The sequence below is a fragment of the Pistacia vera genome, unplaced genomic scaffold (assembly GCF_008641045.1).
Source record: "Pistacia vera cultivar Batoury unplaced genomic scaffold, PisVer_v2 Contig338, whole genome shotgun sequence".
Lineage (NCBI taxonomy): Eukaryota > Viridiplantae > Streptophyta > Magnoliopsida > Sapindales > Anacardiaceae > Pistacia > Pistacia vera.
The window spans coordinates 181,378-200,479 of record NW_022196155.1 but is presented as its reverse complement, the minus strand read 5'-3'; the positions used below and the strand labels follow the sequence as shown (position 1 = coordinate 200,479).

Here is a 19,102-nt window from a genome sequence, read left to right as displayed (position 1 = left end):
TTATAAAAAGGAAGAACGTCAACTGAAATCTAACTAGAAGAAAATTAAGGATGAGGAAGAGCCAATTCAATTGTATGAAAAGGAAGAATAGCAACTGAAATCTAACCGGAGAAAAAATAGGGATGATGGAGTTAACAAAAAGATTTAAGAAGAAAAATATTAAAAAGGGGTAATTATGGAAAAGAAATATGAAGTATTTAATTTAAAATGATTTTAACTATTATTAAAGCTTAGAAAGAGATGTAGTGGTGGGGCTTCAATAAGCCTACTCAAACAAAGTAAAAGGTAAAGGAAAAGGAAAAGAAAAAGAAAGCAAATTGGCTTTTCCTAGAAGTGCAGCCCTTACTCCTACAAATTAAGTGAATAAAATAAAAAAAGGGAGTAGATAAAATGGAGAAAATGGAAGAAATGAATTTTTCTTGGTTTAACGACCTCACAATCCAATTTTGACGAAATTTCAATATGTTGCTGATAGTGATCGAAGCTTCACATTTAACCGTTTGGATCGCTTCTTTTATTTTGCTTTGATGAGGACTCACACTTATAAAATAAAACATAAATTATTTTTATGAAATTAATTCTTGTAACTCAAGTTATACTTAAAGACAAATTAGCTTGATATTAATTATTATTTAAGTCATAATTATTATTATTATTATTATTATTATTATTATTATTATTATTATTTTTGGTATTATACTATTATAAAAGGGAAATTATATGTAACCAATAGACATCACATAATTAGAAAGTTTAAATACCAATCTTAAATCACTTGCATCATAAACCATTTTGAAATCAATTTCCAAAAAAATATAAATTATGAAACAAATATAGTATCAATAGCTTGTAAATAAAATTCCCTATTTTTTTTAAAATAGAATTAAAAAAAAAATTAATTTAACAATAAATTTCATTCATGGACTTTAAATATATATAATATATATTTATTTATTTATGAAAAAATATCATAATAAAGTAAATTAATTTTCCAGATTTATAAAAAGAGATTTATTTTTTAAAATAAATTTAAAACTACTCTTTTAATAAAATTAAAGAAGATAAATTAAAATTTTCTATTAATATACATTTTATTTCTCCTAAACCTAATTGATTATACTATAGCCATTTATTATTACAATTCTTCTTAATACAATTGCTTAATTTTATCAACTCTATTGATTTAAAAAAAAAAAAAATTAAGTACCCTTTATCTAAATGTTTATATATATATATATATACTTTTATGGGGATTTTTAATAATTTTAAGAGATTATTTGGTAATTAAACTTATTTCTTAATACAAGTTTAAAATACTTTTATGTTCTATTTTTTTTTTTTTTTTTAAATAATTGTATTTGAGTGAAGAACATTGTTGATTGTATGCTCTTAATATTCTTTAGAGAAGAACTTTTGTTGTAACTCATTCTTTAATAGTGGAAGTTTATGTGTGCATGGTTTATGGTCACCTTGTTTTTCCTTTCTTCTTATAAGGTTTTTCACGTTAAAAAATTCGGTGTCTTGATTTGGTTATGGCTGCCTTAATTTATTTGCTTATTTGATTGGTGATTTGATTTGCTTTCATTTAATTTTGATTGTATGAGATTGAGTTTGTGGCTTTTTCCCAACAACTCCAAAGGAATACAGCCAGCACAGAAGAAAATGAAATTCCTGTCTAATTCATTATGCGAGAACTCATTTCTAGTCGCAGGAAAAATTGATCGACCGACATACAAATTCATTTAGTTAAACTTTTTATAATAAAAAAAACCTAGGATTCCTGATTTTATTTATATATCCAGGATTTATTAATATCATACAACCTGAATTCTCCACAGGAAGTTAAAGATCAATATTTTATCCAGAGGCCCCAAGCAACATTATCATTTGTTGAGGCGATAAGTAGGAATAGCCAAGAGATGTTTGGCTCTAGGAGCTACAAGACCGAACTCCTCAGTCATGTCCAATTCACTTGGCAACATCCCATTAGGAAGCTCCCAATCAAAGCAATGCACAAGTTGTGCCAACACTATCCTCACCAAAGTGAGTCCCAATTGCATTCCAGGGCAGCTTCTGCGGCCAGAACCAAATGGAAGAAGCTGAAAGTCACGGCCACGAAGATCGATTTTACTCCCAACAAACCTTTCTGGGAAAAACTTCTCAGCATCAGTCCAAGCTTCAGGATCTCTTCCAATTGCCCATACGTTTATAAAAATGCGTGATTTTTTTGGTATGTGGAAGCCGTTTACCGTGCAATCTTCCACGGATTCATGAGGGAGTAACAAAGGAGCTACAGGATGGAGCCTCAAGGTTTCTTTCAAAACCATGTCCAAGTATTCCAGGTTTTCCAAATCTGATTCTTCAACCATCCTGCCTAGTCCCACATCATTTTCCAATTCTTTCTGTAGTTTATTCATTGTTTCAGGATGCTTCATGAGTTCTGAAAGTGCCCACTCGACGGTGGTCGCTGAAGTGTCCACTGCAGCTACAAGCATATCCTGATCATATCCATGGGAAAAAAGAGAATTTTTAGATTTAGAAATACACTGAGATGAACTGAATTTCAAGAACACAAAATCAAACAAAAATTACAAAGATTATGGCTTTGATACGCTCTCGATCAATTTTGTATTCGGTTTCTTCTGATCCCAAGAAGGTCAACATGACATCAACAAAGTCCTTGGTTCTTTTTTCATCCTTGGATTGAACATGCTCATCAATAATCTTTTCAAAAAAGGCATCAAAAACCTTGGAAACCGCCTTCATTCGCTTGGTCAACCCCTGGAGATCAAGTGAAGCAATTTGAGGAATGAAATCACCCAAGTTAGGAGTGGCTATTGAAACCATAGCCTCTTGCATCATTGCTTTGAATCCCCTCTCATCAAACTCCTCATCTGCATATTTCTTCCCAAACACCATTCTACAAGTCATGTCTGCATTAAGAGACGAAACCTTGGAACTTAAATCAACAGCAACACCAGCAGCAACACCCGCTTTTATCGATTCTATCAAGAGATTGAGCTCCTCTTTTCTCATACCTTGGAAAGAATTGATCTTAACACTACTAAGAAGTTCCAGGGTGCACATCTTGCGCACGGTGCGCCAATAAGATCCATACTGAGCTAAGATGAGGTTCTTTTGACCATAAGTAACATGCTTTGCAGTCAAAAGAAGAGGCCTGCTAGCAAAAACAAGATCATGAGTCTTAAGAAACTGCTCAGCTGCTTGAGGTGAAGATACGACAATTGTCGGAATAAAGCCTAAGCGTAGGAACATGATGGAGCCATATTTTTTGGAAAGTTGATGAAGATCTCTGTGAGGAAACTTCCCTAACAATTGAATGCATCCGAAAATGGGGAACCCTCTTGGACCAGGAGGTAATCTCTTATTTGTATTTCTAGCTATCCATTTTTTCAGGAAGAAAAAGAGTCCAGCAAGTGCAAGCACAAACCATGTCCAAGACATGATTAATTATGCCTGTATTTACGATACTGGCGAGCAGAGGACTAAAATAGAGAATAACAAGATAAACTCAAGTTTAAAAACAAACCAAGTGAATCTATTCACACTCATCTCTCAGTTTTATACACTCAAATCCTACTTGGGCTCTTGATTATTTTTTTTGCAAGAGCTCACCACAATCACACATTTCACATGTTTCATTGATTTTTCCTTCGACATTATTTCATCTTAGGTTGGAGATTATGTGGTCACTTGAAGAAATTGTAATGAAAATGAGAGTACTATTTGCAGAAATATTCATCTCGTAAGTTGTGTTCATGTTGTACCTCATTTCTTTTCACTTAAACATGCATGGACTGCTGACTTAGTGCGAGATAGCATGGCTAAGGACATTGGTGGGCATTGCGGCTTCCACGTAAAAGACTATATAAGAAGAATTTATTATTTTGAAGTTCTTTTTTTTTTTAAGTATTTTCTATCTCTTCTAAAATATCTTTAGTTTGTTTTCTTATAAAATATATGTCATTAGTTTTAATAACAAGGGTATTACAGTAAATGTCATACAACAGTTAATATTAACAGAATTAGGTGATAAGTGGCCTTTTAATTAAGTTAAACGTGTTCTTTTTATAGTTTTTAGTAAAAGTGGTCCTAAATTGATAATTCCATGAAAACTGCACACACTTACGATTGAATTTTTTTTTTTTTTTTTTTTTTTTTGGTGGGTTTTAGTGACAGTCTGTAAAGACAGAGCTCTTGAAGCTACAAAGATATTAATTGAAATGTGACTTTATTGAGATGTGGAGAATAAGGGTAATTATCATTAGGGTGCAAACTTTTTAGGTCAGAGAGGACAAAAGTTACATATTCTTCAATTAAGGCACAGTAAACACTAACTTAGGGTTAGCTTTAACTTTATATAAGGGTAAACACGTAATTGAAAAAATTTAAATTTTTTTTTTTACAAAATAAATATAAAAAACAAATTTATCCAAATTAAAAATAAAAACAATATAAATTAAAAAACCTAAAGAATAGTTTATTCTTTTTTATAAAATAAATTTATCAAATTATCAAAATTAAAAATTAAACAAAAAAAAAGCTATCATTATATCCTCTAATTTTTTAAATTTTAATTTATTAAATTTTCAATGCATGTCTCTTTGTTTAAGGGAATGAACGTACCGCTCAAAATAAATGATTTTTATTTTTTTTTTTTCTGGGGGTTTTTTAGTAAACTATACAGTTATCATTGGGCCATGTTGTCTACTTCACTTGCTTCTAGATTAGTCTTTACAATGAATGCTGGCAGATGTTTTCTTCAAATCACACCTCATATTCGTTTTGTGTCGGGATAAAATTGATTCTTGACTTATGTTTTACACTTGATCCTTTTTATTTGCTGAATAAGAAAGGAGTATTAATACTGTGGTCCAAAAAAGTTTACTTTATGTCCCCATCTTTAACGTGTTAATCTTTATTTATGTTGTATTTTTATTGTTTGATAGAAAACCATATTATATTGTTCTACCTCTAAATATTCCGAAGGTTTGTTTTTGTTAAGGTTTCTTTATGCTTATAGGCTTTAAATGCGCTTCATCACTTACCCTTCTGTGAGATCTTAAATTGTTGTTTTTCTGTGAGGAGAGCTTGAGTGCAAGCTATTGTTCTGTCTTCATTGTTGAACTCTGGAGGAACTCTTCTTCAACATGACGATGGTATGCATGTGAAGCTGTTGTTGATGGCTTGAAGTTCAACCAAAGAATATTGAGTCGCTGTGTAGAAAATATGGAGGTGTTTTACTGTGGTTATTTGCTTTGTATTTGAAATCATAATATTTCATAACAAATTGCTTCCTCTTGACGTGATCCCATAGATGTAGGCTTGATGCCAAATCATGTAAAAATGACATGTTCTTTACTTATTTTTATGTATGTTTTAATTCAGTTATTCTCAACTCATTTGTATTAAATTGAACAAGTAAAATATTCACATAAGTTTTAATCACTTGGTAACCCCTTTAAAACTTACAACTTTTATCGGAGTTTTTATTATTTTAAGAGATTATTGATAATTAAACTTATTGATTAATACAAATTTAAAATATTTTCTGGTCGATTTTTTTTTACAAAAAAAAAATTGTTTTGAGTGTAGAACATTGTGACTGTATGTTTTAATATTTTCTTAGAGAAGAACTTCTGTTGTAACTCATACTGATACTGGAGTTTATGTGTGCATGGTTATGGTCACCTTGTTTTTTTCCTTTTTCTATAAGGTTTTTCAAGTTAAAAAATTCAGTGTTGATTTGGTTAGGGTGCCTTAATATTTGCTTATTTGACTGGTGATTTGATTTGCTTTCGCTTAATTGAGTTTGCGGCTTTTCCCAACAACTCCAAACGAATACAGCCAGCACAGAAGAATATGAAATTTTGACTAATTATTATGCGAAAACTCGTTTCTAACCTGAATTCATTTCTTGATCAACCGACATACAAGTTCATTTATTTATATATCCAGGATATATAATATCATACAACCTGAATTCTCCACTGGTATTCTAAGTTAGAGATCAATATTTTATTCAGAGGCTCCAAGCAACATATCATTTCTTGAGGCGATTAGTAGGAATAGCTACAAGAGGCTTGGCTATTCTGTAGTTTGCTTCTTTCAGAGGCTAGCCGCATTATCATCAGTTAAGACGATAAGTAGGAATAGCCAAGAGATGTTTGGCCAGGAGTTACAAGACCGAACTCCTCAGTCATGTCCGATTCACTTGGCAACATCCCATTAGGAAGTCCCAGTCAAAGCAATGTACAAGTTGTGCCAACACTTCCTCACCAAAGTGAGTCCAATGCATTCAAGGCAGCTTCTGCGGCCAGAACCAAATGGAAGAAGCTGAAAGTCACGGCCACGAAGATCGATTTACTCCCAACAAACCTCAAGCTTAGGATCTGTTCCAATCGCCTATGCGTTATTAAGATGTGGATTTGTGGTATTTGGAAGCCGTTTACCGTGCAATCTTCCATGGATTCATGAGGTAGTAACAAAGAAGCCACAAGATGGAGCCTCAAGGTTTCTTTCACAACATATCCAAGTATTCCAGGTTTCCAAATCTGATTCTTCAATCATCTTGTCTAGTCCCACAACATTTTCCAATTCTTTCTGTAAAAAAAAAAAAAAAAAAAAAAAAAAAAAAAAAAAAAAAAAAAAAAAAAATGTACAAACTAGGGAAGTAACCCTGTTCCTAATAGTCCGAAGATGAAAAATAAAATCTGAACCATTCATGAACATTACAACAAATATAGATTAAAACATTACAACACCCACCTAAATAATAAAATTGTGAATAGCTACAAGGGATTCTACATTGTCCCGTAATTCGATAATGTGAATTATGACTTTCAAGATACTTCTTTGACAAAAATATCATTAAAATTCAGCTTATCTCGTCAATACAATAACATGAATATTTGAACCTGAAATCTTTAGTTTTGAAATCATGACCTAAAAGTTAATCGGCATGTCACGATTCAACAAATATAAAAGCTTAATAACATCAACTAAAACAGTATCCAATACCATCAGTTCTACCGTGTCATTATTAGTAGTAATTTTTTCCAGAGTTGTGTTCGTGTTGCACCCCAATTCTTACACTAAAACATGGACAGTTGACTTTATGGCTTTCCAAATGATAAATTAAAGTAGTAAAATTTCAAAACTGGATTCACTCTATTTCAAACAAAAGCAAAAATGGTAAAATAACAAAAAGTAGATATTTTTATTTGCATATAAAAGTTATACAGTGACTTGAATTCTAGTTCTGAAATGCCTCTATTAATATTCAAAAAAATTATTCAGTAGAATGCAAGTTCTGATGTGCACGACTGAAGACTATTTCAGAAATTACACAGGCCATGTCAATATTTGTGAAGGCGATAAGTAGGAATAGCAACAAGATGATTTGCTCTAGGAGTGACAAGACTAAATTCCTCAGTCATGTCCAATTCACTTGGCAACATCCCATTTGGAAGCTCCCAATCAAAGAATGCACAAGTTGTGCTACCACTAGTTCATCAATGTGAGTGCCAATTGCATTCCAGGGCAGCTTCTGCGGCCGGAACCAAATGGGAGAAGCTGAAAGTGATGGGCGCCGAAGATCAATATTACTCCCAATAAACCTTCCCGGGAAAAACTTTTCGGATCAGTCCATGCTTCAGGGTCCCTCCGATCGCCCAACATTACAAAAATGCGCGATTTTTTCGATATGTGAAAGCCGTTTACTGTGCAATCTTCCAGGGATTCATGAGGGATCAATAGAGGTCCTACAGGATGGAGTCTTAAGGTTTCTTTCACAACCATGTCTAAGTATTCCAAGTTCATCAAATCTGATTCTTCTACCATCCTTTCTAGTCCCAAGACATTTTCCAACTCTTTTTGTACTTCTCCACAATCTCAGGATGTTTTAAAGTTCTGAAAGTATCCACTCAATAGTGCAGCTGAACATATCTGCAGCTACAAGCATGTCCTGATCATATTCATTTCAAGAAGAAAATAATCTTTAATAGAAATAAAAACAAAATAATTGGAAACTAAAGAAATTTTAGTAATTCAAATTTAAAAATGGATTCCAAGTCTAACAATTCTCAGATGTTACCAAGAGCATGGCCTTGACGTGCTCGCTCAATCTTGTATTCGGTTTCTTCTGATCCCATGAAGCTCAACATGACATCAACAAAGTCCTTGTTCTATTTTATCCTGGAATCAAAATGCTTATCATCGCCCTTCCAAGAAGCCATCAAACACCTTGGCAATCGCCTTTGCTCGCTTTGTCAGCCCCGTAGATCAAGTGAAGCAATTTGAGGAATGTAATCACCCAAGTTAGGAATGGCCGCCAATTTTGTACCCTCTTAATCAGAGTGTTGAACCCTCTCACCAAGCTCGACATCCGCATATTTCTTCCAAACACCATTCTACAAGTCAGTCTGAACTGAGAGATGAGACCTTGTCACTTAGATCAACCGCAACACTGGAGCAGCAGCCTCTTTATGTGCTCAATCAAGAGATCAAGTCTTCTTTTCTCGGCCTGAAAGAACTAATCTTAGCACTGCTAAGAAGTTCTAGGGTGCAAATCTTGCGCATGGTTGGCCAATAAGATCCATAAGGAGAAAAGGAGACGTTCTTTTGCCCATAAGCTACGTGTTTTAAAGCTTCAAGAGAAGGCCTGCTGACAAAAACAAGGTCATGAGTTTTCAGGAACTGCTCAGCAGCGTAAGGTGATGAAACCACAATAGGAGGAATCGAGCCTAAACGTAAGAACATGATGGAGCATATTTTTGGCAAGTTTATGAAAATCTTTGTGAGGAAACTTCCCCAACAAATGAAGGCTCCGAAATTGGGAACCCTCTCGGACCTGGAGGTGTCTCTTACTGTTTGAATTTTTTTTCCAGAGAATGCTTGAAGGGAAGACAAGAACTACAACTGCAAGTGAAGTCCATGTCCAAGACATGATTATGGTAGGATTGTTTGCTTACTTTGGTAGTGAAGACAGTTTATCAAATACTCTTTGAAGAGGAGGAACTGGTACCACACAATGTTTATACATAATTTTGACTATTCACATATGATTATGCTTTCAGGGATCTTTGTAATGCAACTACTCTAAGTGATTGAGTTTTTTAAATGTATTTTATACATGCCTCCTGATTTTTGTTTTTTTTTATTTAAAAACCTTATAAGAAAGGTGGATGATGAAAAAAATAAAAAAAACACATAAAATATTCACATATTTAAGAAAAAGTCTTAGGTACGTATTTCTAGATCCTATCAATTACTAAAAGCATTACAAATCATAACTTGAGGTATGCCTATGTATCTATTATCAATAATGTTTATTTACTCACAATTGTGGGTAAATATAAAACATAGTACCCGTACTATCATATGATACATGTACTATACTTTATATTTACTACGGTTAGTGAGATGGTTAGTAAGATCGTGAGTAAGCATACATTACTTATCTATTATCTTAATGAGTAATACTATTCGTATAAAAAATCTTACAAAAATTTATATGCAAACTGATATGCAGAAAATAAATGGAAGAGATTTCATTATTGTTATTTTTAATATGGTTACTAAGATTATATTCTGTGAATAGTATTTCAGCCACTTGATGGCGAAGGTGAAGAATCAAGTATAACAGGAAAAAGGCGGTTCAATGCAAGTTACAGTTGTACGAGTCTAGAAACATAATACAGCATGAGGCCGGGGTTTGGCTGGACGAAACTAACCAGGGATATAAATGATTTTAACCAAGGAATGGGCAATATTTCTGTGGGCCGTCCATCCCATGTGTGGGCTTGTACACAAATTAGGCTTTGTTATTTAAAATTTTCTAAACCCTATTAATATATAAAAGAACGGAAAAAGAAAATTTATTTCAAGTAACTGGTATTTCTTTTATTTTCTTAATTCTCAGAAGAGTTAAGTGATTGGAATAAAGAATTGTGTAAAAGATATTGGAGAGGAAATAACATGTATAAGGAAAAGCCAATTCAATTTTAAAAAAGGAAAAACGTTAGCTGAAATCTAACCGGAGGAAAATTAGAGATGAAGAGAGTCAATTCAATTATATGAAACGGAAAAATAGCGACTGAAATCTAACTAGCAAAAAATAGGGTGATTGAGTTAACAATAAATTTAGAATTAAAAAAACGGTAATTTTGATATGAGGAGAGCCAATATGTGTGAAAGCATGGTTTATGGTCACCTTGTTGCTTTTCCTTTCTTCTTATAAGGAAAGGATCTTGATTTTATTTATATATCCAGGATTTATTAATATATACAACCTGAATTCTCCACATGATTTTAAGTTAAAGATCAATATTTTATTCAAAGACAATAAACAACATTATGCCTGTATACAATACTGTGAGGCAAATGACTAAAATAGAGAATAACAACGAATAAACTCAAGTTTAAAAACAAACCCAAGTAATTCCAGTCACACTCATCTCTAACTTAACACTCAAATCTTACTTAGGCTCGTCTTTTTTTTTTTTTTTTTTTTTTTTTTTTTTTTTTGTTTTGCAGAGACACCACAATCACACGTTTCATTGATATTCCTATGACAATATTCATCTTAGGTTGGAGATTACGTGGTCACTTCAAGAAATTTCTAATGAAAATGAGGTACTATTTGTAGAAATATTCAACTCGTAAGTTGTTCATGTTGTAGCTCATTTCTTTTCACTAAACATCCATGGACTACTGAATTTAGTGAACATAGCCATGGCCAAGGACATTGGTGGGCATTGTGGCTTCCACGTAAAAGACTATTATGAAGAATTTATTATTTTTTTTGAAGTTCTTTTTTTTAGTATTTTCTATCTCTTTTAAAATATCTTAGTTTGTTTTCTTATAAAATATAGTCACTAAGCTTTAATAACAAGGGTATTCAGGAAATGGGATACAACAGTTAATATTAACAGAATTTAGGTGATAAGTGGCCTTTTAATTAAGTTATAACTTGTGGTCTTTTGATAGTTTTTAGTAAAAGTGGTCCTAAATTGATAATCTCCCAAGAAAAGTACACACACTTACAATTGATTAAATTTTTTTTTTTTTTTTTAAAAAAATTGTGGGTTATCAGTGACAGTCATGCAAAGACAGTAGCTCTTGAAGCTACAAAGTATTAATTAAAATTGTGACTTTAAGAGATATGGAGAATAAGGGGTATTATCAATTAGGGTGCAAACTTTTAGGCTTTTAGGGCAATAAACACTAACTTAGGGTTAGCTTTAACTTTATATAAGGGTAAAGACGTAATTGAAGAAATTTATTTATTTTTTTAACAAAATAAATATAAAAAACTAAAATTGATCAAATAAAAATTAAAAACAATATAAATTAAAAAAACCTAAAGAATAATTATTCTGTTTTATAAAATAAATTATATCCAATATACAAAATTAAAAATTAAAAACAACAAAAAACTAAAAAAAAAAAAAAAAAGAAGCTATTATTATATTCCTCTTATTTTAAATTTAAATTTATTTAATTCCAGCATGTCTCTTTGTTTATACAGTTGTCATTGGCCCTGTTGTCACATTCACTTGCTTCTAGAATATTTATCTATCCATCAGAGAAAGCTTAACCTACTGTACCAAGTTGCATCAGTACAAACTACAAGGAATGAATGGTCAGTGTATGACGTATCGTTCAAAATAAAGTCAGCAAAGCATATGATTCGGCCTCGGTCCAATCAAAATTTGTACATTCTTAATCAATCAAAATAAATTATACTTGTTTAATTATTATCTATTTAAAAAAAAAAAAAAGTGAATGGTTACAAGTAAAGACTAATAATATTATGTGGTCGGATATATCCCTTATCCATATTTCAAATGTAATCGGAAAAACAAGTTTTCCCTTTGTATTAATTGTAGAAATAAACACAATTGTATACTTTTGTAAATTGAATGGGCTCACTTTGGTCTTATACGGAGGCTATACATCCTTTATGTGGTTAACCTATTCATTTATTTTTTGTTTCTATTTTCATCACTTCTATTATGTCATGCAACGAATTAATTTGATTTTTGAATCAATCTTCACATGTATATCCTCTGTGAGATGCTTACTATTAATTCACCCACTTCGTTTAAAAACACCTCTATTAAGGGGTTTATCATATTTGTAAGGGGATATTCGGTATTTTAAGGAGAATTAAGGGGATGTTTGATATTTAAGGAGATTTTATAATTATAAGAGCATTTTTAGTACTTTCTAAACAAAGTGGATGAGGTGTTATTAAACAATTTATCCGGGAAAAACACATGGAGTGCCGCACTGCTGGTGACCACCTTGTTAGAAAATGAAATGTGCGGTGAATGTTAGCTTGCGTAAAAATTCACGTTTCTAATAAATAATAAAAAAGGTGGACATTCTCCGCAGGAATTCTAGGTCAAGCTCAATATTTATTCATTGGCCAGGAGATATTTTTATATGTTAAGACGATAACTAGGAATAGCCAAGAGATGTTTGGTCTTGGAGTCACAAGACTAAACTCCCACTCATGTCCAATTCACTCGGCATCATCCCATTTGGAAGCTCCCAATCAAAGCATGCACAAGTTGTGCTACCACTTGCCTCACCACAGTGAGTCCCAATTGCATCCAGGGCAGCTCTCGGCCAGCACCGAATGGGAGAAGCTGAAAGTCACGGCCACGAAGATCGATTCTATTCCCAACAAACCTTTCCGGGAAAAACTTCTCAGGATCAGTCCAAGCTTCAGGACTCTTCCAATTGCCCATAAGTTTATAAAATGGTGATTTTTTGGGTATGTGGAAGCCGTTTACCGTGCAATCTTCCACGGATTCATGAGGGAGTAACAAGGAATTACAGGATTGAGCCTCAAGGTTTCTTTAACACCATGCTTAAGTATTCCAGGTTATCCAAATCTGATTCTTCAACATCCTGTCAAGTCCCACAACATTTTCCAACTCTTTTGCACTTCTTCATAATTCAGGATGCTGATGAGTTCCGAAAGGTCCACTCAATTGTGTTCCTGAAGTGTCAGTTGCAGCACAAGCATATCCTGATCACATTCACATCAAGAAAAGAAGATAATTTTAAAATTGTGTGGTATAATCGGATATGAAGATTAGAAATATTTATAGAAATTCAGAACTAAAAGTAATTGGAAACAAAGAAAAGAAAATTTAGAACTTTAATTGGCAATAGATTTCACGTCTAACAATTATAGGATTGCTTACCACGAGTATGGCTTTAATGTGGTGTCGCCAATTTTGTGTGTCGGTTCTTCTGATCCCAAGAAGCTCAACATGACATCAACAAAGTCCTTTTTTTTTCATCCTGCATTGAACATGTCATCAATAATATTTTCTAAGAAGTCATCGAACACCTTGGAAACAGCCTTCATGCGCTTTGTCAGCCTCTGGAGATCAAGTGAAGCAATATGCGGAATGCAATCACTCAAGTTGGGCTTGCTGCCAATGTTGTGGTCTCTTTGATACACAGTTTCGAACCCTCCACCACCAAACTCTTCACATATATTTCTTCCAAACACCATTAGACAAGTCATGTATGCAGTGAGAGATGAGACTTGGCACTTAGATCGATATCATCTCTAGCAGCAGCAGCCTCTTTTATGTGCTCTATCAAGAGATCGAGTCTTGCTTTCTCATGGTCCTGAAAGCACTAATCCTAGAGTCGCTAAGAAGTTCCAGGGTGCAAATCTTGCGAACGGTTCGCCAATATGATCCATAGGGACTAAAAGAGAGATTCTTTTGCCCAAACATAGTACTTTAAAGCTTCGACAGGAGGCCGCTGGCAAAAACAAGGTCATGAGTCTTCAGAAACTGCTCAGCAGCGTGAGGTGATGAGACTAACAGTGGACTCAAGCCTAAACGTAAGAAGATGTAGAGCCATATTTTTTGGAAAGTTGATGAAAATCTTTGTGAGGAACTTCCCTAACAAATGAAGGCTTCCGAAATCGGGAACCCTCTTGGACCAGGAGGTAACCTATGACTCTTTGTACTTGATCTTCTCCATTTCAATGCTTGCGAGAAGAAGAAAAGAGCAAAAACTAGTGCCGCAAGTCCATGTCCAGGAACATATTATGCTGGCTGTAAGAATCCCAGGATCGAATGCAGAGAAAATCCAGAAATAACACTTCCCAGAGAAACAAACAGAGAAACTTGAGAGAAAAACAGAATTTTCCAGAACGGAAATTATTAACATCTGCTTACTTACAGACTGATTCTTGAACTGTTTTATACTAAAAATGAGTCACGTTGGAAATCCGTGTGACTCTTACAGATTAACAAACACCATGATTAAAAAGAAACACAAATTCACAGTATTTCAGCCGTTGATCTCTATCAGCTGATGAACTTCAGCCACATAAAAATGAGAACCAGCAACTTTGATTTGTAACGGCAGCGTTTCCTGAACTGTTAACAGAGTTGATAACTCCGTTTTTCATGTCAACATAATTAACAAACTCATGACCACCGTTAATCTAACCGTTGGATTCAAAAAGCTTTTCCGCAAAAACACAATTTCTTTAGCAGCTAAAAGGGAAAACAGAGTCGTCAGACGAGGTTGATCTTCCTCTCTGCTTCTGACTATAGACCAGGATTTGTACTTAATCGTCCCATAGTCAAAGTGTTCGTTAAACCTGGCAGACACCTGATATATATATATATATCTATATAATATATATATATATATATATATAATAAGAGTAAAGATATTGTGAAATATATGTTTTTTATATGTAAATTAGCACAAACAATTATCATACGGATGAGTTCTTGAACAAAACTTAGGTTTCTTGAGATTTAAAGCTTTTGCAAAAAGAACAGTAATGAAGCTTTAAAAAAATGCAAGGGTTTAAGTAGTTTAGTTCACAATATCAATTATGTGAACCTTCATCCATTTTTGTTAGTGAAAAATGTTGAAAAAGATTCTCACAACTCAAACGCAAAATTAAAGCAAGGAACAAAAAATAAAGTAAACCAAACACAAGAATTTTAAAATGGTTCGGCCCAATCAATTTAGCTTACGTCAACTATCCACTCAAACAATCCACTAAGTAAAAGTTTACAACTGTGCAATTTTTAGAAGAGAAAAATTGCAAACCCCTTACACTATCCCAAAAAGCCCAATTACACCCTTAATAATAGCCCACAATGACTATTCTTTTGGTGTTTATCTTACACTTTTTGAGATACTTTAAAACTCTAATTTACTAGTCTATTTAAAGGGAAGCGTCCCTTTGCAACTCTCACTCCCAAATAATATGGGATTCAAGGCACAATCCCAACAAAAAAAAAAAAAAAAACCTTAGCTTTATAACCCTGTACAGTGGCGGAGTGATGGAACATCAACTTTGGTCCCCATATATGTAACTTTTTCAATTTTCTAACCACTTTATTCATTGAGCATTACCAGGGTTGTAAACGAGTCGAACCGAGTCGAGTTTTCGACTTATCGAGCTCGAGCCTGTCGAGTCAGAGAAAAGGGACTCGAACTCAAACTCAATCGAGTTCAAGCTGACTCGACTTCATCTTTATCATATGCATCTTTATCTCCATCATCTTCATCTTCATCTTCATCTTTATCTTCATCTTCATCTTCATCTTCATCTTTATCTTTGTCTTCATCTCATTCTCATCTTCATCTTCATCTTCATCTTCATTTTTGTCTCCATCTCATCTTCATCTTGCAGAACATCACGATTTATGCTGCTTCCATCTCCATCTTCTTCATTTTCATTTTCATCTTCATCTTCATCTTCATCTTCATCTTCATCTTCGTCTTCTTCCTCGACACAACCTTATTTTGATTTTGATTTTGATTTTGATTATGAAAATTTGCAAGAACAAATTTAGGGGTTAGGGTTTGTCAATTTGGGAAATCTGATTTGGGGGTTTAATTTTGTGTTTTAGAACTAATTACATTGTGGGGTTAAATGTCGCTTTTACAAAATTTTTAAAACTAAAGTATAAAGATAACACTTCAGTCCCCATAGTTTATAAAACATAACAAATAGAACCCTGCTTAGCCGAGCCACATCAGGCTCGCGAGCCTACGAGCTGAGCCTCCCCATGTTCAAACTCGGCTTGTTTTAAATAGCGAGCTCGAACCGAGTTGACTCAGTTAATCACGAGGCAAGTCATAAACGAGCTTCAAACGAGCCGAGCCGACTCGCGAGCCACTCGGCTCGTCTGACAGCCCTAAGCATTACTTTCAGCTCTAACGAAAAAAAAAATGTTGGCTCTACTCTTGACCTTGCAGAACACCAAATGATAATCACAAGGAACAGTTATTGAACAAACCTTAAGTTTCTCGAGAAAGCTAAGCAAATAGAATATAATGAAAGCTTTGAGTGGTGGTTCACAATCATGTGAACTTACATCCCTTACTGGTGGTGAAAAAAAATTAAATTATAGTTTACCTCCTTTTACAGGGCACTACCTTAAACCTTCTGCTCTAGATAGTATGTGAAAATTGTCATTCACTTTCTTGTTAATGAATCACTTTCGTTAATGTTTCTAGTATAATTGGTTCATTGCACAAATGATCTGATTGGTTGTGTACGAACAAATTTCGTCCAAAAGAGGTTTCTACCCATTTTGGGTAGTTACCTACGTGAGTGATTGTATTCAATTAGAAAAAGTTTATACATGCTAAACAATAGTGGGAAAAGCTTCAAAGAACCTCTCTCTCTTGTGAAGGATTGATAACCTTTAGGCCATTAGGGTTAGTATATTAGAAAGTTTTGATTCAAGTCGCAAGAGAATCTACCATATTGTATAATTACTTTAGTTCTATGGCTTATAGAGTATTTCGTGCCTTGGGATTAGACAGGCCCAAATGGGCCTGGATACCTCAAAGACTAAAAAAAAAAAAAAAAAAAAAGTTTTTAAAAACCCTATAACACACCGAATTAAGTACGACTCTCTGTCTCCACATCTATTAATTACGAAGGAAAATCTACTAATAACACTAGCTTAATGAATATATAAGTCTATTTTTTTTCCCACAGAATATCTAATATTCATGAGAGAAGTAAAGAGATAAGTAGGAATAGCCCAAGGATGTTTGGCTCTATGCGTCAACAAGGACTAACTCCTTAGTCATGTCCAATTCACTCGGAGCTCATCCATTGGAAAGCAATGCACAGTTGTTGCTACCCCTTGCTGACCACAGTGCGTCCCAACTAGCGATCCAGGGCAGCCTTACGGTCAGAACGAATGGGTAGTAAACTGAAAGTCATGGCGCGAAGATCAATTCTACTTCCAACAAACTTTCTGGCAAAAAAACTTTCAGTATCAGTCAACTGTCAGCTCAGGATCTCTTCCAATTGCCCATTCATTTAAAAATGCGTGACTTTTTCGTAAGGAAATAACGAAGGAATTACAGGATGGAGCCTCAAGGTTTTTTAACAAACCATGTCTAAGTATTCCGGTTCTCCCAAATCTGATTCTTCAACCATCCTGTCTCTCCCAACATTTTACAACTCTTTTGCACTTCCTTCAAAATCGCAGGATCTGATAAGTTTGAAAGTGCCAGACTCAATAGCGTTTAGTCCGAACATGCGATCGTTTTTTAGATGCAATATTTTTGAATTGTCTATATTTTAGGGTGCCAAATACAATAATAAAAAATAGTGCAGCGACGCCACCTCCAAAAAATATCTGATCAATTTACATGCAGAAATATTCAAAGATTATCTTTAGATTTAGAAGCTAAACAAATCAAAATCAAATAATTACAATTATTTTCAGTTCGGTAGTTGGATTGGCTTAGATGAAAATACAAGCACTTGCTGTGGATTAATTTTGTCTTTTTTAAAAAAAAAATGTGGGTTCTTTGTGAGAGTCATGTAAAGACAAAGTTGAGACTTTGATTCCACTGTGAAAAAATTGAAAGTTCTTGAAGCTAAAAAGAAATTATTAAAATGAAATATGTAGAGTATATAATTATAATTAGAGATACAGAAGATTGTAATAACTGCAAAATAATTAAATAAATAAATTAAGATACGTGATTCTGGAATTTTGTGTGTTCTTGTGAGGTCATGATAAAGACAAGTATAGAGACCTTGGATTCCATTGTAACAAAAATGAAAGTTCTAAAGCTACAAAGAAATTAATAAATTGAAATATGTACAGTTATAAATTTATAATTACAGATACAGAAGATTGATAATACAGTAAATTAATTAAAAAATTAAATTAAGATTGTGATCTGGAATTTTGTGGGTTCTTGTGAGAGTCATGTACCAATAATAATAACTGTATTTACCATAAAAATTCGATAATCTTAGTACTAATATAATAACTAAATATATAAGAAATAATCTAAATATCACTCCATTTCTTAACATTTTAAGATTAGTTAATACATATTAATTTTGTTATAATTTACCCACTAATTAATAATTATTAATAATATATAGTAATATATTAATAAGATAATATAATGTTATTATAATATATTAGGAATTGATGTTATAAATAATATATCAATAATTAAGATAAATAATTATATAAGATAAGATAATAGCTTATATTAATACTATTTAAAAAAATGACAATTTAGTAAACAGCTTCCTCACAATTCTTTTATCTCCAAACAAATATAAATTATTATATTTATCATGTATTCCAATCACACAAACACAAAAGTATTTAATTAATATTCTATTTTTAAAATAATCTATTCTCTATGATAGACATTTGCAGATATTCAAAAATTGTTTGAACCAAACATCTCTATTATATTATATGGCAAGTAAAACTGAAGGGTAATTTAGAACTTTCAAAAACTAATGAAGAACATTGCGTTAAGAAAAGTACTGTCATTCATGGGAAAGAGTAATATTAGCATGCCCCTACCGTCTACAAACTTTCTGAGTTACTCACAGTGCTTAAATTAACATAAGTGCAGTTACACAAATTATCTTCAATAGGAATTGGATTCTTGCTAGTAGGCAAGACAATCAAGGTAATGGTGTCAATTACAATCCTAACCTGTTACATCATTAGAGTTATACTGATGATAATTAAAAAACAATTATATTTATCATTTGTTTATTATACAC

General features: G+C 33.0%; 1 protein-coding gene and 2 pseudogenes across 1 annotated transcript; all 3 read right to left on the bottom strand.

Annotated features, from left to right (window-relative positions):
- Nucleotides 1-1,758: 1,758 nt before the first annotated feature.
- Nucleotides 1,759-3,540, bottom strand: LOC116138068 (cytochrome P450 CYP736A12-like). The gene is made up of 2 exons (XM_031423786.1): nucleotides 2,593-3,540; nucleotides 1,759-2,498 (listed from the first exon to the last, which is right to left on the bottom strand). The coding sequence occupies exons 1-2, from the start codon at nucleotides 3,463-3,465 to the stop codon at nucleotides 1,884-1,886; spliced, it is 1,488 nt and encodes a 495-aa protein (XP_031279646.1). The 5' UTR covers nucleotides 3,466-3,540; the 3' UTR covers nucleotides 1,759-1,883.
- Nucleotides 3,541-7,249: 3,709 nt separating this feature from the next.
- On the bottom strand, nucleotides 7,250-9,061 carry LOC116138189 (annotated as a pseudogene).
- A 3,365-nt stretch (nucleotides 9,062-12,426) lies between these two features.
- LOC116138126 lies at nucleotides 12,427-13,570 on the bottom strand (annotated as a pseudogene).
- Between the last annotated feature and the right edge of the window lie 5,532 nt (nucleotides 13,571-19,102).

Excerpts from the sequence above, each read along its gene's own strand:
- LOC116138068 (XM_031423786.1), bottom strand. The coding sequence starts at position 3,465 with ATGTCTTGGACATGGTTTGTGCTTGCACTTGCTGGACTCTTTTTCTTC. Across the intron at positions 2,499-2,592 it reads GTATCAAAGCCATAATCTTT|GATATGCTTGTAGCTGCAGT; the intron begins GTAATTTTTGTT and ends GGATATGATCAG.